The sequence below is a fragment of the Astatotilapia calliptera genome, chromosome 8 (assembly GCF_964374335.1).
Source record: "Astatotilapia calliptera chromosome 8, fAstCal68.1, whole genome shotgun sequence".
Lineage (NCBI taxonomy): Eukaryota > Metazoa > Chordata > Actinopteri > Cichliformes > Cichlidae > Astatotilapia > Astatotilapia calliptera.
Genome location: NC_137429.1, coordinates 6,186,671 through 6,211,276, shown reverse-complemented (window position 1 = coordinate 6,211,276; position 24,606 = coordinate 6,186,671). Strand labels below are relative to the sequence as shown.

Genomic DNA, 24,606 nt, shown 5'->3' with positions numbered 1-24,606 from the left:
CACGATTCATTCAAAATAAATAATAACTCACATGTAAAACAGCCTATATTATGCTACAGATTAATAATGCTAATTGAGGAAAAATGTTTCGATACTGCAGATCTTTTTTTCACCAAAGCACCTTTATTTGTCTGTCAAAATGCACAAAGGTGTCTTTGTCATTTATGTCTGCTTGCAAAAGACTAATAAATGTCTAAAAGTTGCAATATGATGGGATGCACTTGAAATCAAATTAACCTTGAAGGAGATAGAGGTGGATACTAGCAATAGAATTGGCAAAAAAAAGTGCCACAAAACACTCATCTATGCTTACACGTTTAACATGTTTTGTCTCGTAATGTCAGTTTCAGGCTACTATATTTCGTTAAGGTTAAGCAGGTAACAAGACAGAATTTTTTTTTAAATAATCATCAATTAGTTGTATTAATGTGCCATGTTTTTACCTCCTCCAGATTGATTTTTGGAGTATTTCATATATCTGGTTGCTAGCAAAAAGCTCCGATGTCAACCATATTAGAAAAAAATTATGTTTGTTTTATTGTGAATATAGTGAAGTCACAGCACTGTGGATGTCTTAAACTTATGATGTGATGAGGGTGATTTATTGACGTGACACTAGAAGCAGTGTTTTCAATTACTGAGAATCACTAACTTTGGCATGGCTTTAAAATGGCACTACTCTCTTCTTCATTGTTTTCCCAAGTATTTTTCCAAAACTTTTGTTCTTCATTCATGCATGTGTGAGACACCACGCTGTACTTGAGTACTTTCCCCTGCTGCCTTCCCCCTTCCACACGCACACACTGCATTTTTGTGAAACCTCCTGTACTTTTGTGCAACCAAATGCAGGGGATATGCCTTTCTGCCGGTTGCCATGCCAACTGTCTGGATATGGAGCGTCGGGAAGTGTGTAACAGATTTCTTTTCACACCGCGGAGTAGAATACACATACACTTGATCCTTTGTCTTCGTGGGCTTGTCAGTGATGCTTTCATTGTAGTTTCACACGTTCAGGCCAAAGCAAACACACTGAAGCAGCTGCTGCAGTGTGTGTGTGTGTTTACTCTTTTCTACTCTTTTTTTAGACTCCTGTATGGCTCAAAAGGATCTGAACTTGAGCTCTTGACCACCAGTGCCCAATGACAAACAGACAGGGAATTAATGATCAGTAGATTTCTTTTTTTTTTTTTAGGGGGGGAGCTTGGCTCGTCCTCCCCCCTGTGGTGTTTTCCCAATGATAGGCTTTCATTTTTAGCTTGTCACACGCTTCATGGTTTCTGTAGTTTACAGTGGATAAATATGAGCAACTTGCAGAAATGTAATCTACTTTTAACAGTTCACTTTCCTGCAGTAGTGTGAATATATCACAAAATTACTAGAAAACCTCTGCTGATGTCAAATACAGTGTACTTAATGAAATGTAAATACAGTATAGCTCTATGTCTCGATATTCTGGTGACCTCACAGTGAGTTTTACTGAGTTTTACTGGTCCAAGTTTGCATTAGAAATTTGAATTTTTTGAGGGAAAATAGGATAAAAAAAAAAGAGATGAGATGGCAACTGATAAAAACGAAGGCTGGAGTAATGTGATCATACACAAATCTCGCCTCCGCCTTCTAGCTTTTTGAAATAGGATGTGACAAGTAAAGTGTGGCTCTGACTTGAGATTGACAAGTCATTACCCAGTGAGCATACCCTAGTTAATCCTCCTCTTAATAATGACCATAATTTACATAATGAACTACATCTTTCATTTACTTTGTCCCAAAAACTAGCAAATTAGTTTATTACATAATACCGAGGTCCAAAGTAAGGGAGCTAAGGGCAATTTTCCTGTTTAGTTTTTGCAGACACGTGCCTGCTAACCATGTGATACTAAATTTTCTGCCATTTTTGATGTGTAATACTCCTGGTGACAGTGTAAGTTAGTGTGAGACCAGTCTGAAACCACTGGTTGTGAGAGGAAAAAATGTGCATTTCCTGAACGGATGCCAAAAACCTTGTTGGGATTGCTTTGGTTGCTTGCAGATTGCCAAGGTTGTCCATAGATTATTTGGAGGACACCAACTTCTCTGCAGACACTCAGCTACTCTTCAGATGGTAGTGAAACTCCACAAGCAAAAAACGGAGACCGTCAAGTTTTACTACAAAGTGTATGCAGACGAGTTGGCATCTTCCGTGCAAACTACAGACGACTTTGGCAATATACTAGAAATGAAAGCAATTGCAAGAACATTGTCATTGCGCCAGTCTTTGAGACTGATTTCACCTAGCTACAACCAGGAACCCCAGGAACCCCTTGCCAACCAGTCTGGAAATGCACATGTTTTTAGGACGGACAAGTTTTGAGAAAGGTGCACATGATGTTACACAGCAAACCTCTGCAGACTTGTATAACCAAAAGTGTTTTTTTCAAGGAAAAGAGTCATCCCCCTACTGGTCATGAAATAGTTTCCTCTTTTGAGAGCTGGAAGCTAGGTCCATCTTTTACACTGTGTGTTTCCAAATGTAGACAGAAATGGTCAAATGTGATTCTGCTTGTGTTTAAACAGAAATGGATGTTGGAAATATCTGCATCAGCTATTCCTGTAAGTCAAACGAAAGTGATCTTGTTGTAACTAACTCTAATACCCAGCGTGAACTGGCACAGCTGAACTGATGCAACTAAACACTGTGTGTGATTTTGTTGGTATTAAAAAAAAAAAAAAAGATTTCATACATATGTGCATGACTTGCCTTCACGCTGACTTTGTGCAGTGCTTGTTTTGATTGTAGAGCTTCAGCAGTGTGTCCGTGTTTAATTTTTGATCTAAAAATATAACGAGGGCAACTCAACGCGCACAAATATACACTCTCAAGCTCGCATACCAGTGGAGGAATGGTGTTTAACATCTCCAGTAACACACTCAATCCATGATCTAAATCAGGAGACCCCTGTGCAATTTGTAAACTTTGCCTTCGTGAGAGATTTTCCAGACCAGTAAAGTCAGTTAAAGTTGGTTAAAGGATTTAAAGGGTAAAACATACACACGGCATGTCGGTATTCAGTTTATGACCAATAACCAATGTAGTGACTGATTTTAATGTCTTTTTTCCATCTTTGGCCCTTTATTCCTGTCTGAACTTTTGCCGATTCACATTGTAAATATAGCTAAATATAGCAACCTGTCATTTAAGGAGGACAACCTGTTCATTTATGTAATAGAACTGATTAATAGGCTGCAAATAAGAACCTTCTTTCAGACATGGGCTGCCCAACAATGCTGGTGTTATCACTGTATTCAGGGGATGGCATTCTGTCATTGTGATGAGTCACTTGCATTATTGATCTCCTCCCAGTTTCACTCAAATGTTCCCAGAACAGTAACAGAAAGAGTCAGTGTTTCCGAGTTTTTAGGTACTAAAACTCATGAGATCAGAGTTTCCTTTACAGCTGTTTTCTTTATAGTACCTTTGAGAATTTGAGAAGGCTATAACAAGTAATTATGGGAAGCCATCCAAGCAGTCTTTAGTAAACTTTAGAAAAAAAAGAATCAAACTTTTACCAAACTGCAGGTTATAAATCGCCCCTGAAGTGAGCTACAAGTGTGTGTGCAGCTCTCATGCTTTGGAGAAGCTTGCAAACAGACTGTGGCTTTCTAGTACTTCTATATATGTAATAAGTATGTAATAAACTCAAAAGAAAACTTACATAAACAGCTGGAACCAACAAACAAGAAGTAGCTTTTCAGCTGTTTTTAAATATACTTGTTTTGTTTTTAAAATTGGGTAGTCTTGTTAGGTGGTCACCATAAAGTTGTTATCAACTTTTCAATATGGGTGAAAGCCACTATGTGAAAGGTGTTTTTGTGGTTTTGGAAAGTTCTGTGTGCGCCTCCGGCACGTTCACTAACCCTCGATATTTAATTATCTGGGGGCTTCAAGTTTTTAATACAGCCTTAGATAGAAAATGTTTGGACATGTGGCACATAAATGGTCAGCATGAACAGATTTGCTTCTTGGCTTTAAAATGCATTACAGAAACTTGATGCTTTTCTTAATAGCCAAGGGCCCTAAAGTTTGAAAACAGTCTCTAGTGATTTTCCAAAGTCAGATTCTGTTTACTGCCTAAATGTTACCTCAAATGAACCCTTCCACATCTATTACGGGCAGAAAATGCAAATTTGAAATTGAATTAATTTGGAGGTTCAAGAATCAGGCGTTGGTGTATCAGTGGGCCGGTGTTATTGGCCAGCATTAGCTATTTAACAGTCTTTCTGTACCAACATTTAAACTAGCTGATAAATGAACATTTAAAAAGTAAAGACTGGAGAAACACCCTTCAATTAATTTACATATAACAGAGCAATACCTGTTTATGTTTTGTAGCTGAATAAAAAAAGGGCTGATATATCAGAATACTGGCTTTTACAAAATGATATGATAAAATCTGTGTCAGTATTGATCTTAAAAATCCATCAGGCTCTAGCCAGAACATTGACTGTCAGCCTTGTGGATAATATAACACTTGCAAAAAAAGACAGGAAGGTTGGAGGTAAAATAAAAAAGATAATGTTTTTAAAACAGTACACTGTCCTTTTGAAAATTAACAGTGCAGTCCATAGAAGTGCAAACAGGCATGTCAGCAGAATACTTTGAAAAATAATGGGATAATGTAGAAAGAAAACATGTTCATGAAAATAACATGTTGAATTGCAACTACTGCAGATACACTGAGTATTGGTTTTGTTGACTAGAATCTAAAAAAGTGTGTATACAAGTGAAGAATTTGCATTATCCACATTATCCATGACAATGTACAACATCGGTTTGTTGCACAGATAAATACATGCCTGTATTTCCCTCGTGTCTCTCGATGCTTCGGTGTCAGTGCCAACCGGTATAATCTGCATTGCTTCATCCTTTGTTTTCATGTGGGTTGTGGCAGAAGTCACATTGTTAGAATCTTAAGCTAAATTTGGCGAAGGTTGCTTTTAGTCACCAAAGCTCACTCTGCCCATACTGCAGTCTAGAACCTCTGCATTATTATCAGCACATTTTGCTGGACTTGGAATGGCTTTTCAATTTTCTACCAAGCTGCAAGTTCCAGTTCTTTATTAGATATTTGCATAATATCTGATTCAGGAAAGACGTGGCAAAGTTACAACTTTCTGACATGCAAAGCAGCTGAATGAGTGAGGTCATTTGTGACTGACACCAAAGAATTTACATGGAGAAGCAAGAGAGATAAAAAAAAAAAAGGGGGGGGGGGGTGCAGACAGAGTCAGCCGTGCTTTGGAAATTAAAGAGACATACAATATGATATGTAAACAAACCAGTGCACGAATAGAAATCACAAGATTGAGAACTGGAAGTTAAGGAAAACAGAGTTTGTGCATTCCACTCTATGTGTACATCCAGTTTCAGTGTTAGACGGCTAAGTCTAAGTCACACACCCACTTACTATTTCTGTCTTGCAGTGAGCTCTAGGTGTCTGTTCGGAAACACACACACACACACTCACACACACACACTGGATAATCCTGGAGTGGGTAGGCGGGAGAAAGCCGATCTGTTTGTGTGAGTGCCGGGCTGTGAAAGAAAGATAGACAGTGTGTGCAGGAGAGAGCGACAGAGAGCTAAAGGGAGGTTACAAGTCGAGGAAAAGTTAGTTCAGGGCAAAATCCTCCAAACTGGACTTGTGGCTGAATGAAGTGCTTTAAAGCAGGAGGTGAGTTTGTGGCTAACTGAGGAGGGGGTTTCTGCTCATGTTGAAGCTAAAATGAGAAGGGTTCCTGGAGAATGGGTTGGAATGTGGCCAGATGGGGTCTGTAAAATGTTTGTGAATATGTGTGTGTGCAAGAAAGAGAGAGAAAGTTTAGGGGGAGGGGTGCTGTACCAGCAGGGGGTGAGGGGACACGAGAAGGAGAGGGGGGGTCTCTGTTGCTTTGTGGTTGTTGGAATGCCTTCCTTTTCTTTCCCCTCATTTTTCCGCCTGCATGCACTTGCTCTCCTCCCCTCGCTTTTTTAACTCTGCAGTCACAGGTTCATCAGTAGGATAGGAACTACTGTACCTCTGAGGGGAATAGCATGCTCCTACCTGTTTTCTTGCGACACCTGTAACGTATGTTTCTAACCACTTCTTTGCAACATACTTGCAATGATGTCCTGGGGCTCGGCTGTAGAGAAAGCATTTTCTTCTTGTGGTCAGTTAAACCTGCTGAAAACTTACCTTTATTTTGATATAAAAGTTAGTTTTGTAGGCCCTGATAGTGGAATTATTTGCTGTTTCCAAGCTTCACTTGTTACTGTTAACCATTTTTTTGTCACCAGGAGACAGAGACAAAAAGCTTTCAGTGACAGCAGGACTTTTGTTTGTGTTTGTTGAACCAAAACTGGACTGGAAAACAGCCTGTAGGCAGAAGCTGCATTGATCTGTCTAAAAGAGCCAGTGTGTGTGTGTGTGTGTGTGTGTGTGTATGTGTGTACATTTGTGTTTTGGTCTGCATGAATGATAAAAAACAGGGCCAACTGACTGGGCAGCACAGATTTGTGTTAAAGATCTAACTTGCTAAAAGAAACCCAGAAAGCAGTTATTGATTGAAGAGACTGTGACCTTAAAGTTTTGGCATTACCTTCTGCAGACGAGAGTAAAAATGTATGCAGAACCTTTTTTGTAAAGTTAACGCTCTCTGTGTTTTAAACCACCAGGTGACGATGCGATGACGGGGGACACGGACAAATATATGGCCCCCCAGGATCTGCGGGAACTGGGCGACGACTCACTCCCTCAGGACGGCTACATGGGCTTCAGCATTGGGGCACGATCTCAGAGGTAACATGCTATAACATGCAGCAATTTGCGTTTGTGCTGTGTCTGTTCCTAGCTTTTGTATGTTTTCTACATGTAGCATTGTAACATCAGTTGTTATGACATACATAACATTGCAGCTGCCGACTGCGAGAAATGTGGAGGTTTACAAAAATATAAAATTTCCATGGCTAAAAAAAAATTACCACGGTTGTAGTTTTGTTTCAGCATTTTCCCAGAAGCAGTATTTATAGATCCACGACTCTTATAGATCCAGGCATAGCTTCTGGGTTTAAAATGTGAAGACAACTATCTTAAACGTGCAATCTTGCTGAAGGCCAGCAAGGTGCAACTCTTCTGTTTGTAAAAAGATTAAGAAACTGACCTTAATTCTGACTTAAATTATGACCTCACTAAACCTTTTCATGATGATTTTATGGTCTCCTCTGGAAGTTTAGGTCTATTAACTTGGTGATGGTGGCATTTAGAATAAAATAGATGATAAAGGGTGTAGCTATGTTGCGATTTATTTAGACAAGTCACTGTGTCAGGCAGAATCACCTTTGTCTCTTTATACAACCTAATATCTGACATGGGAACAAATAGTAGAGTATTTGCAAAAGAATGAAGGTTTAAAGACTAGTTAAAGGTGAAAAAATCTTGTGAAGAAAGCGATTACCAACCTAACCGACTTAGCCCCTTGATTAGCCCTTTATTGATTTAAACAGAGCTTCCTTGCAAGCAGTCAGGTGGCTGCAAGCTATCACTACGTCACCAATCTTCTCATACCACATATTTTACAAAGATCTGCAGATAATGTGTGCTGTGGAACTTTTTCAGCAAAGACCTAAAAGAAAAAACATGGGCGTAGCATAGGTCAAATGGTTTTAAAATAAAACCTCTAAAGTACAAAACAAGAAACTGCTCTTTCACACGAGTTTATGGATTTTTATGGAAAAATAGTTGGGCAGATGCTTGTCTTCATTTGTGGTCATCTATTCTTTTGTAGTGCATTTTATCTTTATTTAATGGGTCTTTTTCAGACACAGTTACTGCTTGACTAGATACTGCAGTGTTAATCAGAACAGAGTTCATGAACTACTTTTAACAGCACAAGAAATCTTGTGATACCTCATGATCTAAAAATACAGTTTGCACACAGAAAATGGATAAACTCACAGAGCTGCAGGTTTTTAAGTTGAAATGATCTTGTTTGTATGTCAGAAGATTTTAAATAACAATGTAGCTTTCCATTATTCTGATCCCTACATGTCACACACACAAACACGCCCAGAGGTTACAGTTTGCACCCTGCAACTGCTGAACTTTATGCTTGTATGAAAATATTGACACTTGTGCAACTGGCTGAAGAGGGAGGGGTTATTGAATATCTAAAGCGTGACACACATGCACGCTGAGCCACAGGAAATTAGAAGCACGTTCGATTGCATGGCCTTGAGTGCTGGGTTAGATCAACACACACTGTTTGAGGGGTGATGTCTGTGCGTGCGTGTGTGTGTGTGTTTGACCAATCTAGCTTAGAGATAGTTTAACAAACTGGTTTCTCATGCAGTAATTGGTTCAAATAACTTCCAGTGCAGTCCATCTAGAAGATAATAAATTTTAATAAAAATGTTATAAAAATAAAAAAGTTTTAGAAAGTGCCTTCCAGGTTTTCCTCATAATATTAACAGCAGAACATGAGTATCCTGCATAATTTATGATACTAGAGGTTGATGTAATACAAATTCTGATCCCCAATTTCAACTTAGCAATCTTTTTTTGTTAGAAAGAATAGAATAAAATAGCCTTCTATTGTCATTTTACATGTACAATGAAAATAGTGGAAGTTTGTTGTAAGAATAGATCAGATTTAAAGTCTTATTCAATGTGATGAGATGGAGAATTATCATCTGTGTGCAGTTCATCTCAGTTCTAGAATGTTTGGAGTTTTACAAACATCTGATTTGGTTCCATGGCCTGAAACACGGGCTATTTGGTTTCAGTCTTTTTGTTCTCCCCCTTTTTTTATAGCTACAACAGATAAAACTCAAATAAAACTAAGTGCTTCATACCCGCAGAGCAACAAAAAGCAGGCAAACCATAGCTAACTGATGAGAATGGTGGCGCATTTAGCAGCTATCGAGGCACATGTTTCTCCTCAGAGATTAAGGGTCATTCAGATCTCAGAGCTGGAATACTCTAACACCTCCCTATTTGCAACTCCTCCCTCATGCACAAAGTTTCAGGCAGCTGGTTAGGCAGTCAGCCATTTGTCATCATTGTACCAACCTGCATCTGTGCTCTGGCTTCTCGTCTTTCTGTCCACTCCTCTGTTTGTTCATGATGTTTTATTCTCTCCTCATGTCCGTTGTTAACGTTAGTCCGAAAGTCAGGTAAGACTCAAGGCATGACGAGGCCTCGCTAGACCTCCCCCATCTCACCCCTTCCCCACTCCCTTAAACCCCAGTTGCTATCAGTATCATGACTCTGTGGTTCAGTGTAATGCATATTGACCATATTTGTTTAACACATTTGACTACTAACGCAATGATCTTGACCAGTTTTGTTAACTCTGTGGCACTGTGTGTTTGCTGTGGTTCACCTGTGTGATCTCTGTCTGATTTCTTACTTTCAGTTGAAAAGCGCTCAGCTGGCTATAGAGAATAGTGGTGTTTATTTTTCTGTTTGACTGTATCTTGGTCTTTGTGGGTTTTCCACAAAGGTGGAGCTTTGCATAATTTTGATTTCTCCATCAAGCTTCCAGGGACCTGAACTGATATCTGTAGGCAATGAGGATGCTATTGCCTTCATCAGTTTAGGCTCAAATAGTTTATCCCTGAATACTTTCAGAGAATATATACTGAACACTCAGTAATAAAGATATCAAATGTGATTTCATGTGGATAAGTAGTTCCAAAATCAAATCGCAATGTGAAATTGCAATGTTATTGTGGAAGAAACAAATCCATGCCAAGTGACATTTTTGTCATCTCATAACATTGCAAGCATAGTCTGTAAAAGAAAAATCCTTTTGTTGTATCGAGGTCTGTCTAAAGCCAGCATTCACGTCCATTTTTCCGACCTCAGTAAACACTTTCCTGCTGATTTTATGGGCTCAGCTGCAAGTTTCAAGCCTGCTGCATAACATATAAAATTATTATCATAGCACTATGACCATTATCAGAATGAGAGAAGGAGGATTATCTATCATCTAAAGATATATTAACACGCTGTTAATCAATTCTGTGTCATAGTTAGATCCTTCGCCCCTGGCTTATCAGGTCCAATTTTAAACCATCAACCTGGCGAAGGTGAAAAAAATGATTCTTGCAGATCTCTGGGACTTCACCTCTGTGGTTGATGTCACAGAGACACAGCTGAAAAAGCTGAAAAACAAACAAACCAAAATAAATAAATCCCTGCAAACAGGTTGAGTAGCACTTTATTACTATAGTAACTATAGTTGTTATAGTTATTTTCCCTGATTTCCAAAGCTGTGACAGCATAAATTTGGTCAGTTGCAGTGATAGTCCCAGAGCAACATTAATGAGAAATTGCTAGAAGTAGAATTACTTGTAAAAGTATTCAAATTTTAAGTTGGAGCTGTACAAATGAATTTAATGTTATTTAGATTGTTGTTTGGACAGGACAAGTGAACCTCTTTCAGTACTGAATAGCTTCACAACACAAGACTGACTTTAACTACGGGCTGTAACAGAAGTCAGATATCGTCCAGTCTTTTTTTAAATCATATCTTTGGCTTTTTATAGAAAATCAAGACTGCTAATTATGCCCTCATTAAGATCATTAAACATTTTTGTTCTGCAGTTTCCTTTAGTTTAACTAGTACACAGTTTCATGCAATATACATTTATCTCTGCGATCGTGGCTCAAGAGTTGGCAGTTCGTCTTGTAACCGGAAGGTTGCCGGTTCGAGCCCCGGCTCGGACGTTGTGTCCTTGGGCAAGACATTTCACCTACCACCTACTGGTGATGGCCAGAGGGGTCGATGGCGCAATATGGCAGCCTCGCTTCTGTCAGTCTGCCTCAGGGAAGCTGTGGCTACAACTGTAGCTTGCCTCCACCAGTGTGTGAATGTGAGAGTGAATGAATAGTGGAATTGTAAAGCGCTATATAAATGCAATCCATTATTAACATCCCCCCGAAATTATTCCACCAATTTGAAATAAAACTTTTTTTTTTCTTCTTCAGGAATAATATATGTTGAGGACATAACTTTTGAGTCCTGGAGACACTAATCAATTGAATGGAATGAATGGAAAAAGGACTCCCAGCTATAAATGTAAAATCTTTGGATAATTGTATGAAAAAATAAATCTGTTGCAGCCACATCTGCTCTTGGTTTCCACAGCCTTGTGATTTTAGCACTTAGAGTTGTGCTGTAGAGCACTTCCTGCCATTGATAGTTAATTGGTTCACAATAGTTTACTTGCATAAAGCTAATGGCACTGATGTAATTGCTGTTGGGATGTTGCAGGCAAACATTCGTCATGTCATCGCTCAGGAATGCTTTTTATTTGCCTCATAAAGGTTTGTCTCAAAGCTCCCATCACAAACAACATTACAGCCTGCACAAGCTGACAGATGTATACAAAGACATGAGGAGTCAAAATAGTGCCAGCTGATTATCAACAAAGTTGTCATTATTATGGGTAAATACCAGTACTGTACACTGATCGCCCCAGAAGTACAATCTCATCTGCATCTGAAATTTTTTATTTCGATTTTTAATCACTTCAGCGAAATTACACATCAGTCATTTCTCTCAGCTTTTAATCTGTTTTCTTGTGGTTGTTGTTGTCTCTGGTGCCATACAGTCAGGTTCCTGGAAGCTGCATGCATTTAATGTGTTTGTGTTTGTTTTTTTTGTTTTGTTTTTTCTGTTCACTTTCATACCCCTTTACCCTCTGCCCCCCCCCTCCCCCCTACCACCACCACCTCCTCCTCCTCCTCCTCTTCCTCACCTCCCCTTTCCATCACTGTGACTGTTGTCTTGGTAATCTACTACGACAACCACACCAAGCCTTCGTTCCTTCAGTTCTGATAGGTCCAACATGCTGAACCGGAGCTCGTTTACACGGGACAGCATGATGATAGAGGAGATACTGGCGCCGAGTAAGGAGATGGTACGTACACTGACTGGACCTTCGGGTCTTAAAAGTGGACTTATTGTGCTTTTTCTTATTTCCTGTCACATGAATCATGTTACAATGTTTAATCTCTAACATAACCAGGGCCAACGTGTCAAATAATGAGGTCAGTGTATTTACAAATAATCCAGACTGCTCTAAACTCTGTTTCACAAAGTCCCTAATATGGACATCACACATAAAAGTCACATCCAGCTGCTGTTCAAATCTTCTGTTTGCAAGGAGCAGCCAATCACAATAAAGTTGGCTTAAAGGAGGGGTGATGGGCTCTGAATCAGCTAGTTTCAGATTTTGGATGAAGTGAGAGGCTGCTCATATAATAAGGATTATTATGAATTGCAAATCATGCAAAGCTACTCTAGTGGGAGCAAAAAATCAGTTTGAAGCTGCTCGTGCTATGCTTCATACCTCTTGCTGGCTGCTCCCTTAGTTTAATTCTCTCAGCCGGTAATCCGCTGGTCATTAACTTCACAAGTGACACACTTCTGTCTCCAAATGTACCAAGGTGTCTTGGTGCTGTGCCAGAGGCTATGCAATACACCAATCCTCTTACACTTGTGTTGCCACTGACATAAAGACGATCAATCAAGTTACAATTTACTGAAAGAGGAAATGAGATTAGTGCTACCTGCTGCTATCTAAGAGGGATTATTGTGATGTCCCACTTACTTGAAAGATGCAAGAAAATAGCATTTAAGGTTAAGAAGAAGAAGAAGAAGTTCAAGTAAAACTTGTTCATAGAATACCCATGAGTTCAATGACAGCGCGGATAAAGATTATGCTTGCCTGTGAAGTGACAGGTAAAGTCTTTCTTGCATAAGCAGTGGCAAATGTGCATCTCTGTTTCTTAAAATGTAAAATTGGCACCAAACATGACTCATTGAACTACTTGGTTTGCTATCCACAAAAAAGCTGAAACCTGCTGAAAACTGCTAAACAGTTTTGCTTTTTTCTTTTCTTTTCTTTGGGAATTACTTCAGCCAGAACATGGTACAAAATCTTTATATGTCAGCTAGCTATCGTGTTGCTATTGCATAATTTAATTCTGCATTGAATCTGCGTAGAGCCTCTAATGTAGCTGACACAACAGGCCTACGCCTTTTCCATCATGTATAATATCAGTGGAGGTTATCTATCCTCCTCCAGTCGATTTAAAAATCCCACTGAACACCACTCAACCTCTTCAAACCTTTATTTTTTTTAGTTAATGCTTGACTGTAACACAACTGACCATTTTACTAGATTTACACAAAAAAACAGATAATTTTATTAGATAAAAATAATTTGGACTTTTGTTTGAAACTCTGACTGGTTCTTTTATATTTGATTGCTTTTGCAAGCTGAAGGGGCATTTGGACCCAGAACTGGATAATATGGTTTAACTCTGAATTAAAAACTTTGCTCCTTTGCACAAAGAGTGGTCAAAAACTCTGTGGGGTCTATTTAACTGAAATTTAAAAAAAAAAAACCTACATCTGAGACTATCTGCAAATTTATGACACTGGGACATATGATTGTGTAACTGGAGAGTAAAGATGTACTAGTTATTGAATAATTGAATAACCACTTGTTTCCTCTAACGCTCCTCCAGATGCTTCGTAAGGAAAAGTCTTTCATTGTAGAGCAACACAATAAGGTAGATGTAGAAGTCATTATGCACTCTTCGTGTCAGTGGGTTTCCACATGTTGGTATCATTTAGTTGTGTAAAGCATTGTTAACTTTTCTTTTTTTATATCACTTATTTCATCAGTTGGATTCAGTTGTTACCGTACTGCGTGTATTTACAGTGTTTTAGTAGAGTAGCCTCCCTGTTTTTACTTATCCATGTGCCTTGGATAAGTAAAACCAAACTTTGTGTCTTTGTCACTCCCCGTTTTTCTGTAGCAATTTGGAGATTAATATAATACTCCAAGTATTTTTTCCTCATTAAATGTGAGCGAGTTTTCAGAAGTACTCTAAAATCTTAGCTTTAATTTCCTGTTTGAAGCATGGCCTTCAACTTGACATGTCATATTGGTGCACATCTGGAATATAAATAGTGAATCTGAATCTTTCAAGAGCATCCTCAGACTGATGACACAACGGGCCTGGTGTCAGTGCATCTGTCTGTCTGTAAACATTTTTAGTCGCTTGTTTTCTGCCATCTGATGTCTGTTTTTTCTTTTGATCCTTAATGTGGTGATTTTTCATTTGCATTTTACTCCGAGCTTCGTTTTGAATGTCATCAAGATGTTTTTGACAGCTTGTGTTCTAATGAAATGTAACATCTCCTGATTTTTTTTTTTACGCTAAGCGACATCTGCTGCTGTCTTTCTCGTGAAGAAATTATTTTATGACTCATTCATAAATTTGCAAGAAATATCTACAAAACTAGTGATCCCCGTCTAAACTTTGACATTAAATAAGGAATATTGAAAAATCTGTAGCCTCCACACTATTAGCCTTGCATGTGCAAAAGCAAGTCTTTACATTAAAAGGAGAAGTTAGCTTAGATTTTCACACACTCGTGAATTGCACTGACTCTGTTGTCTTCTCCACAGCATTTGGCAGCGGCTAAGGACTTTGACAGCGACTCTCTGAGGAGGTACAGCTGGACTGCAGATGCACTGGATAATGTCAACCTAGTGTCCTCACCAATACACTCTGGGTAAGCATGTTTGAAAATGTGAATGGATAAGAACAGGAGGAAAGAGTGGGGGGAGTAAAAAGGGAAAATATCTGACTTAATCACAAAGATGGAGTGAAAAAGGAAAACGGCTTACTAGTTTTATACCCTTTAGAGGAAAGGATGAAGTGACTGTCATCATCTCCTTCTGCTTATTGTGTGTTTTCTGTTTGTTCTTCTTGCTGAGTCTCATTTTCTTTCCCTCTGACAAGGCAGCTCATACATGCAGCATTTTTTCTTCACCCTTTTTAAGTCTTTAAAGCTAATACTTCGAGGATTTCTGTAATTTAAAAAAAAATCAAACATTAATAACAAACAGGTGTAACTAGAAACTGCTGTTAAAAAGAAACTTTTAGTCACAACAAAGTAAAGCTGGAAAGTTGGCTCCTCCTCACCTTGATTTGAAGGTCACATAACTCATTGTCTCTCGCAGCAGCTGTAACAGGTAATCTTGACCTCTTGGTTAATTGCCCATTAAGGGACTCGTTTGAAAGTTACGTACACTGCCCGGCCAAAAAAAATTATAGTTGCATTAATTTTTTATCAAAACTTCGCCTTGTTTATGTGAAAATCAGACCACTGCGTAAAGCACATCCCAAGTTTCTAAGGCCTGGACTGAACCACTCTTTTACAATTTGTTATCTTAGAATATGCCATCAGAGAAGAAACAATGCACTGTTTAAAAAATGTGGTCATTCAGTATATACAGGTATTCAGCTGACCTCATTTCTGGGGTATATAACATATATTAAACCAGATATCACCAACTAAAGCAACCCTAGATTATAACACAGCAAGCACAAGGCATGATGGGTATATCGCTTCATCAACTACTCCTGGTGCCTGAGGCCCCCATCACTCTGGAGCAGGGTAAACTGGACTCATCCTGTCCACATTTACCACATAGATTTATTTACAGAGTCCAATCTTTATACTCCTTATTAAACTGAAGCCTTTAATTCTGATTAGCCTCACTGATAGGACTACAGTTTGTTTGACTCTTCTGAAACATGTCTTACAATGTGTTTGCATGAGAAATGAGAAGCTACTCACTGCATCACTTAGAGATAATTAACCTGTTTCCAATCTAAACATATTATGGAAGTCTCTTACGTATTTGCTTGGTTAAACGCAGGTGGTGAGTGTTTTTGGTCAGGCAGCGTATAGCTTCATCAGGCATTACTTTTTCTCTACTTGTCTTTAATGGATAAACTGTTAAGTTAGGATTACTTAAATTATATCTGTTACTTAAGTAAAGGAAGATAAAGCAATATTTTAAACAAAGTTTTATTTGACATGTTTGGTAATGGTGGAAATTTGCCTTTCAAGGGTAGATTTAGAGAAGAAGACTGGGGGGGGGGGGGAAATGAAGCCACTGCCAGCAGCTGGTTATCTTTAGATTAGTGCAAAGATGGGAGAGAGGGAAACTGCTACACTGGCTCTGTCCAGTGGAAAATCCACCTACAGGCAGCTCTAAAGCTTGATTATCAACATGTTATATCACCTATGTTAAAGCCGTATAAAGACAAAAATACAGTTCTTTTGCCTGTGTGATGTAATTGGCTGCTGGCTGTTTAACGAATAAAGAAGACAATCTCCTCATTCTAATCTCCACAAAACAGCAATTAAGACTATTTCCCACAGTTTTCCCTCAAATTCTTCCTTTAACTTGGGGTTCATTAATAATGATCTTCTCAGCTGTATTTCCGATTACAAAGCTCTGTGGTTGACCTGTCACTCCTGCGTTGCTTTGTCGTCCATCCTGCAGTTTTTCCTCTCCGCTCCCGCAGTACGACAGCAGGTGATTGACTGTGATTGGTTGCCTTCTTTTTATCACCACCACTACCTTTTTTTATTTTATTTTATTTCCCGATGACATTGCACCTTCCCTTTTATATTCACTCATAACATCTGTGTTTGCTGTTCTCACCCTGTGTTGTTACAGACTTGACGTAAAGTGTTTCGGACTGTTATCCCTGTATTTATTCCTTCCTGTTTGTTAGGAGAAAATCTTTGAGTTTCTAACTGATCTGAAAGAGTCTGTGTTGCCAGATCTGACCGAATGTGACTTTTAAATTTAATGTTGCTGACATATGCTTTAGCCATGTGTTATGGTTTTTGCATTCTCCAGCAGCAAGCCTCTACTGTCTTGACAATCACAGGATTAGCTTTAAATAGTCAGTAAAAACATGGCAGATATGTCATTGTAGATCAAAATGTTAAAACTGAAACTCAGTAAAAGCGTCAGTTTGGTTTATAATGTGACAGTGAACCCAGCTCAGTATTTTATTCTTGGACTCTGCTAGAATAGTTTTGCATGAATCTTACGCTGGCTCTCTGTGGAGTCTCTCCCTCTCCATTTAAGCATTCTCTCTTTGATTGGCTGCCAATTGTTAGCAGGGGATTTTAACAGCAGGTGGGCGGGGCTTTATTCACATACACGCCCCTCTTTATGGCGTCATGCAGGGCCAAGAGTAGAAAAAACTGACTGAAACGTTTCTTGAAACTTTGGCTGTGTTTAATATGAGTATAGATGACAGTTGGAGTGTATGTATGACAGAAAATAAGGAAGCACATAACAGATCCCCTTCAAGCATATTGTTAAAGCAACAATTCATGTGCTGTTTGTTAAATAACATAAAAACTAACACCACATTTTAGCTACAGTATTGCATGGTGTGCGTCTGTGTGTGTGACTTATAAGTTCCTTGATTGAGTTAAATGAGCTGCACACAGAGGTACGCTACCTTCTAATGTGGGTAAAAAGGCAAGACACACTGGAGGTTCCTGTGTTGGTGTCCTGGCTGTCGAATTTATATATCATTACAAAAAAACCCCAATAAAACATTTAATCTGACATCCTATGGAATCGACTAGTTTTTACATAATTCAAAAACATTCACTTTCTGTAAATGGATTTACCAAATTTGCGACATCTACACGCCAAAGCTGTTTTTGTTCTTATTTTATTTTTTCAACTTCAGTCATAGCCAGCACAGAAACCTCTGTACATTTTTGTTTTTTCTTCTTTGTTCACCTCTCTTTCTCCCTTTTACTCACACTTACTTTGTCAGTGTTTTGAAGATCACAGCATGGGACCTCGACTAAAGCTCCTCTCTGGTCATCAGTACAGCTGATAAACCAACATTTGTTTTTCTTCTTATTCCATTTCTTTTCTTTACCCTTTACTTGCCCTCTCTGGTTATCTCTTTTTCTCTTCACTTTGTTTTATCTCTTATCTTTGCACACTCCGTTTCCCTTCTTCTCTCTCTCCTGTCACTCTACATCTCTCCCCCTCTTTTTCCGGCTCTTCCTACTTTTTACTTTCCGTCAGGTTCCTGGTCAGCTTCATGGTCGACGCCAGGGGTGGTTCCATGAGAGGAAGCCGTCACAACGGCATGAGAATCATCATCCCGCCCAGAAAGTGCACAGCACCCACCCGGATCACGTGTCGACTGGTGAAGAGGCACAAATTGGCGTCGCCTCCCCCGATGGTGGAAGGAGAAGGCCTGGCCAGCAGACTTGTTGAGGTCGGTCCCGCAGGAGCGCAGTTCCTTGGGTAAGACCTTCTTTTTAAACATCGCTGAGATTGTTTTTGCTGTTGCTTAACGGCTTATTTTTGTGCACCTTTGTTCTGTATCTTGACATTTCCTTCCTTCTGCTTCTTGCCATTGCCATTTCCAGCCACCTGCGTTTATATTGGAAAGTGTGAATGTGTGTATGTGCATGTTAGGGGTAATATTTGCAGTACAAGTCTTATTGTTGTAGTCTGCTCACCCCCAAGTAAGCAGTGTTTCCCCTTTGGCAAAGTAAAGGCAACATTAGTAATGACTGCAACATGTTTAAGAGTAAATATTGTAATGTAAATATGTAGCCATAATTTGGTTTTAATGTATAGCTGTATTGCATGTGAGGAGTTTTTTAAATTCAGCAGTTACAGTTTTAGTATGATTTTAAAAAAATGACTGCCTGTTTGATAAAGACGGCTAACAGCTGTGTATCTTGGTCCAAACTGCAAGACAACTCAAATATTCTGAAAGAATACTGCTGAATATGATGGGATTTCAATAGAGCATATATCAAGATATTTGTTTAGGATGACGCCAAACGCACAAATAGGATCACAAGTTGGAGTTCATAAAACCAGACACAAGGCACAGAACATGGCTCTCCCCGAACTGTATTACCACCTTAACATCAAGGAATATGATTGAGAGCGCTTTAGGCAAGTGTATAGCTGTGCAATTTTGGGTTGTTCCACATAATCAGCATGGGAAAAACTGAAAATTATTATTATTTCTTAATTGCTCCAAAACGGTGGTCTTATGCTGGTTTAAAGTCAACATGTAGCGTTAAGCCATGCAGCATTAAAAGATGATTAACTCGTTAGAAGCGCTTCTCAAAATCACACGGAAGAGATGGAAGTAATAAGTTCAAAACTAAATGTTTGGAAGTTCAACAAAGAATTGAATCCATTTGATTTATGGCAGTCGAAGCTTTGTTTGCATGATGTGTTTCCCAGTTGTTATAACAGCCACAAAATGGCACCAAAGTGCAGGGAAATAACAGCTGTGTATCTGGGTCCCAACTGAGTAGGTTTTCCATAAACCTGATGCTCTACACAAGTTAATTAGACAGATGTAAAATGAAAACGGGCATTACATTGATTAAAGTCTGGGGGGCCTTGTGGTTAGTCCACAGAATCAGTGACGAACACACAATTACACCACTGGACTTATGATTTTTCTAGCAGAATTGTTTGCCAAACCAGTCCTCTACAGCCCGGTTCAAGTTTTAACAGTGCAACCTCTTCTTGCAATTTGTATTATCTCAGAAACTTTATCAATAATTTAAAAAATAGTAAACTTAGCAACTGTTTTTAAACACTTTTAAACCAGTTGAGGATATATATAAACGAATCCTTATGGTGCACGTGGCAGTACTGAGTCAATAATAGCTTGGCCACACTAGTGTTAAAACCTGCGGTTGCCTGGTGATGATTTTCTTTTTCGGCCTGACTCGTTTGCAGTAGGGGACTGAACTCAGCTGGTTGCCAATTCTGGTTATATTTTATACAAATGTGAAAATTGGGGGCACTTGTTTTTTATTTTGCAGTTAATTTATAATTCTGCAACAACTGTGTAACTATTTGTGGAGACATTTCAGGATTTTTGTTGTAGATCTCTGAATGTAAGCATTCGATGTGAATTTCTATGTATGTAGACGGCAACAGATTTGCAATGAAAGGCAACAGATTTGAAATTTGCTTTGGTTTTTCACAGTTAATTATTGCGTTATCCTAAACAGAATGCATGTGCAGTGATTGCCAGCTTGACCTCATTCGATTGCAAACCGATGGCAGGCTGGCTACACTTTATTGCCATTTTATTGCTGTCTTGATGCACCAATGTGGCTTTGAAGACAGTAACTAACTAGGTCCATGTCCTTGAAGCAACAATCTCGAAGGCAACAAGTTCATTTCGCACTCTCACAGTAATTTTGGTTGTACTGCGGTCTGCAACAACTTGTGTAATATGGTTTAAGAGGCTGAAATGTTTAATTTCCATGTATTATAAAACAGAAAGTAGCAGCATTTGTTCCCATTGAGAAGCTGTCACCAGGAATTCGTTGCTATTTTTGCTTGAAAAATTTCTAATTATTGCCCCATCTGCTACTCATATTACTGCATAACTCATGAGATATGGTTAAAATAAAGAAATCTGTGATGTACAGGCAACAAATATTGCCTCTGTCGCTTGTTGCCATTACTGATGCCACTAATTGTACCTGTAACAATAAATAAGATGTTGTTACTGATAAAAGAGCTTATTACTGATACGGAAATAGAAGTCGGTGGTGTGTGTGTGTGTTTTTACTGACTTTGCGAGTGTGTGTTTTGTGTGTATGTGTGTTTCATTATTTTGCGGACACAGTAAACTACATCTCCCCAGAAAGCTGCCAGCCCTTAATGAAGGCGAGAGCCTGGTTTGTCCCGTGCTACAGCTGGGACCCAGAGGAACTAGATTTATTGGGTAGGAACCAAACATAGCACCCCTTTCCCTCCTCCCTGCTCCCCTTTCTCCTGTATTTCCCACCTCCCCAAAGGAAACAACATGACCGAGGCTGATTCATGCTGATGGTTTATTTTACCCATCTCTGTTGACTTTGATTTGATAGGTTACAGCATCAGTATGGGTGCCATGTAGTTTTGGGAAGAAATAATCAATATAGTTGGAAGATGGGTCAACCAGCAGCTGATTTGTAATAGCCTCAATGACTTAACAGGCAGAAATTAGTTTTTGCATACAAATTCTTCCTAAAACTACACAGTTTAACTGTGAACTCCATTACAGTTAATTTTCTGCCACTTTCATTTATATATCATTGTATTTTTTTTTAATTTCAGAAGCTCTCAGTGGGCCTCTGACGTCACTGAATGTAAAGGTTTTGATTGGCTGTTTGGACTGGACTGCGCTTGTTGGGCATGAGCCTTTTTTTCCCTGAAGCCAAGCATCATTCTGCTTCTCATGACTACTGTTATCAGTTTTATGTCATCTCACGATAATTTTATATAATTAATGTCAAAAGCTCTCGGTAGAAAGTGTTATACTGATGACATTTTTATGTGAGCAGGGTTAAGATCCTAAAGCGGTGCCTCAACATTCAATTTTGACTCTGTATGTCCAACAGTACATTTGAGTTAAGCTCAATGAACAAATGAAGCCAAACGAAGACCCAACCAGACTTTCAGGATTAGTTAAAGGGCCTGATCAAAGTATTACTTCAACCATGGGGGAACTAAATCCAGTTTAATGCACAGTTGTGTGCTGTACGTGTTTTATGTCTTCAAAAATTAATCAGGTGTCTTATCTAGACTTAAATCCAAGTGTGACATTTGGAGCTTTATATGCAAGTAAAAAAGGACAAATTTGAGCTGCCAAAACAAAAAACAGTGAGCTCGGCAGCATAAAAAGGCCTGAACATCCAGAGAAGACAAGTTTTGTGGATGATCACAGGATCCTTTCTATGGTTAAGAAAAAAAACCCTTTTCAACATCCACTGAGGTAGGCAGTAATAGAATGTAATCTACCATAAAAAGAAAGACTTTACCAAAGAAAATACACCAGAAAGTGCAAATTATTCATCAGCCCTAAAAGGGAAATGAAGAATGGTCATAATGAAAAGCATACAAACCTAGTGAAGGAGCTGTATTGCATGGTTTCAGGGACAGTATCCAATAGCAGTGGATCAATAGTATCCACTTGTATCAAGTCAACTTTACTATGTAGAAAAACTCTTTCTTCCGATGACCATGATAGCCAGCAGTAACCTTGCATGTTTTGTCTTTTATGGCACAAGAAACAAAGCATGCAAAGTTTCCCTAGAAGTGCCAACAGCTTTGAACCCGGGACTTTCTTGCTGTGACACCATCATACTCCTAGTTTTTATTAGTATTTTGTGTTTATTTTATTGCTTTTTTGGTGCTTTTATCAGCACAGAGTTATAGAGCTTTATGAATGTAAAATTGAAGCCACGCACAGTAGTTAAAGCACATGATTTCACCTTTACAAAAGTTTCTTTTTCTCAAAATTGAAGCAGTCCTGTTAGTTTTCTGGGACAGGTGACTTATCGTACCTACAGTGCGCTGAGGTGCGACTGCAATAATTGCTCCTTGTGTCTTTCAACTAGCTCAGTTTGTCTCTAATGCTGGCTCAAATTTATGAAAGTGAATTCTTTCTTCTTTGATTGAGAAAACAGGACATTCAAAAAAAACCAAAAACCTTTTCTATTTCATTTTTAATGTATATACTTACTCAGACAGCTTCACTTTAAACTTACTCTTCAGTTCTACTGCCTACTCTGAGAGTAGTGCATATTCATGTGTCTCTCTTGTGTTGCTATCATGCCTTGTTTAAGTAAGGGCTGTGCAGCTTTCTCCTCCCTCCCCTCATTACATCATGACATCATCTGTCTCGTCAAGTCGTGCAAATTCACTCTGAACGTCCCATCGACCCTGCAGCATGGCCGCCGCAGTGATTATGACGCTTCACTCTCATCAGCAGAACCACATTTCATTCACGACTGTATGTTATTAAAATCAGTGTCTCCACACTTTGTACTTTGTGTAAATTTGGTAATACTTTTTATTTGAATACCATGAATACCGTAGTATCTTCTTAAAGAGTTGTCATTTGAAAACTCTGTCATCGTTTGTCGTTCAGGTTTAGATTTAAATTAATCTAGCACAAACTTCCCTCACCATTCTTATAAGAGAGGACTACACTGTCTGCTCTCCCAGCTGCTCCGATAAAGGCCCTTATTTAAAAAAAATGTGGAACGTCTTTCCTGAGGGCTTGTCATTTGATTCATGAATGACTTTGAGCATAAAAAATAACTTTGCCTAAGTGGGTTCTAAGAATCACATTTGTAACATAAGCATCTGAAATCAGTGATTATAATCAGCAATCTAAATGAATGTGCAATTTCTCCACAAACAGGTGTTGGTTAAGGAATGGAAAAGCAGACTGAAGCCAGGCATCTTGTGTTATTTTATGGATCAAATCGTGAATTGACAAAAAACAAACATGAAAGAGTTTGGACAGAAGCAGAGATGTATAAAGTTCAGAACACTTATGTGCCTTGAACTGCAATAGCCCAACATGATTTTTAAGAAACCCCTTTACATCAAGTTAGAGAAAATTTGCTCATCAGCCTTACATTTCAAGTTACTACTGAAATGTGTGGTTTTTGTGTTTACTTTAGATTTTTACTATGACTTTACTATCAGTCCATTTTAGAAAAGAGGCCCCAGCTCCTAAAAACAAATGGTAGAGTGGTATCTTTCGTTTTGGCTTACATACTTACTTGTCATGCCAATCAGTCAAAGTCAAACAATGATATTTCCTCGACATATACCTTACCAGGCCTGTGATAGTGGAGATCCCTCATTTTGGCTCGATGCGGGGCCAGGAGAGAGAGCTGATCCTGCTGCGCAGTGAGAACGGAGAAACCTGGAAGGAGCATCTGTACGACTGCAAGACTGACGACCTCAATCAGCTCCTCAATGGCATGGACGAAGGTGAAAAAAGTGTTCTAACTTTGTTTCGCTATGCTAGCATCTGCAGCACTAAACACCTAAACCACAAGTACTTCAGTTTCTGTTTTAGAGCAAGCTGTGGTAAAAGTTAGCGCATTAATGAGCAAACACTGAAATAAACTGAAGCAACACCCTGATGATAACTGGCTCAAGCTGATTGGAGCGCGTGTAAAATATGTATGACAAACAGGTTGATTTCTGTGCCGAATAATGAGATACTTGGCTTAATTTGGAGGAAACCCAAAAATAATTCACATGGAGTAAATGACCTGATTAAATTGCATAGAAATCAGATAAAACATCAAACGAGCTTGATCACAGACTACTTCTAGTACAGCGAACATACATTGGCAAATATTTCAAGATTTTAAGATCATTCTGGGATTTAATCTGAAAAATGCCTGTAAGTGTTTGTAAGTCTGTAAGTGCACATTTTTGTGATTACAGAATGTGATACTGAGGGACTGCGCTTGTGTTTGTAGTCAGTGAAATAACTAAAGATTTTAAAGTTTACTCCATGAGGTCGTTTTTTCCCTTTTTTCCCCCATTTCATTTATTTGATTTCTTTTCATTCCCTGTAGAACTGGACAGTCCCAACGAGCTGGAGAGGAAGAGAATCTGCCGCATTATCACCAAGGATTTCCCGCAATACTTTGCAGTAGTGTCTCGTATCAGACAAGAGACGCACCAGATGGGACCAGAGGGCGGGACTCTGTGCAGTCGCAGCGTCCCATTGGTTCAGGCTTCCTTTCCAGAGGGAGCACTAACCAAGAAAATCAAGGTTGGATTGCAGGTGAGTTTGAGAGATGTAAACATTTGCTTTTTCAGTTTAACTGCAAGAGTTTATGATGTATAGACAAAATCACACACAGTACTAT

The 24,606-nt window shown here is 38.9% G+C and overlaps 1 protein-coding gene and 1 long non-coding RNA gene across 35 annotated transcripts in view; one reads left to right on the top strand and one right to left on the bottom strand.

The window, feature by feature from the left end:
• LOC113028107 (uncharacterized) overlaps positions 1-24,606 on the bottom strand; it is a 460,838-nt gene that overhangs the window by 313,160 nt on the left and 123,072 nt on the right. The window lies entirely within an intron of this gene.
• Positions 1-24,606, top strand: part of ank3b (ankyrin 3b) — a 177,849-nt gene that overhangs the window by 121,987 nt on the left and 31,256 nt on the right. For 9 of the 34 annotated variants that reach the window (XM_080305359.1, XM_080305355.1, XM_080305343.1 and 6 more), the window contains 9 exons: positions 2,554-2,589; positions 6,692-6,815; positions 11,839-11,941; positions 13,557-13,601; positions 14,507-14,613; positions 16,400-16,432; positions 17,966-18,190; positions 23,556-23,710; positions 24,310-24,521. In XM_080305359.1, coding sequence (XP_080161485.1) covers positions 2,554-2,589; positions 6,692-6,815; positions 11,839-11,941; positions 13,557-13,601; positions 14,507-14,613; positions 16,400-16,432; positions 17,966-18,190; positions 23,556-23,710; positions 24,310-24,521 — 1,040 coding nt within the window. Of the gene's footprint in view, positions 1-2,553; positions 2,590-6,691; positions 6,816-9,175; positions 9,188-11,838; positions 11,942-13,556; positions 13,602-14,506; positions 14,614-16,399; positions 16,433-17,965; positions 18,191-23,555; positions 23,711-24,309; positions 24,522-24,606 lie in introns of all 34 variants that reach the window. The other 25 variants (XM_080305360.1, XM_080305358.1, XM_080305346.1 and 22 more) reach the window with 15 other exon arrangements.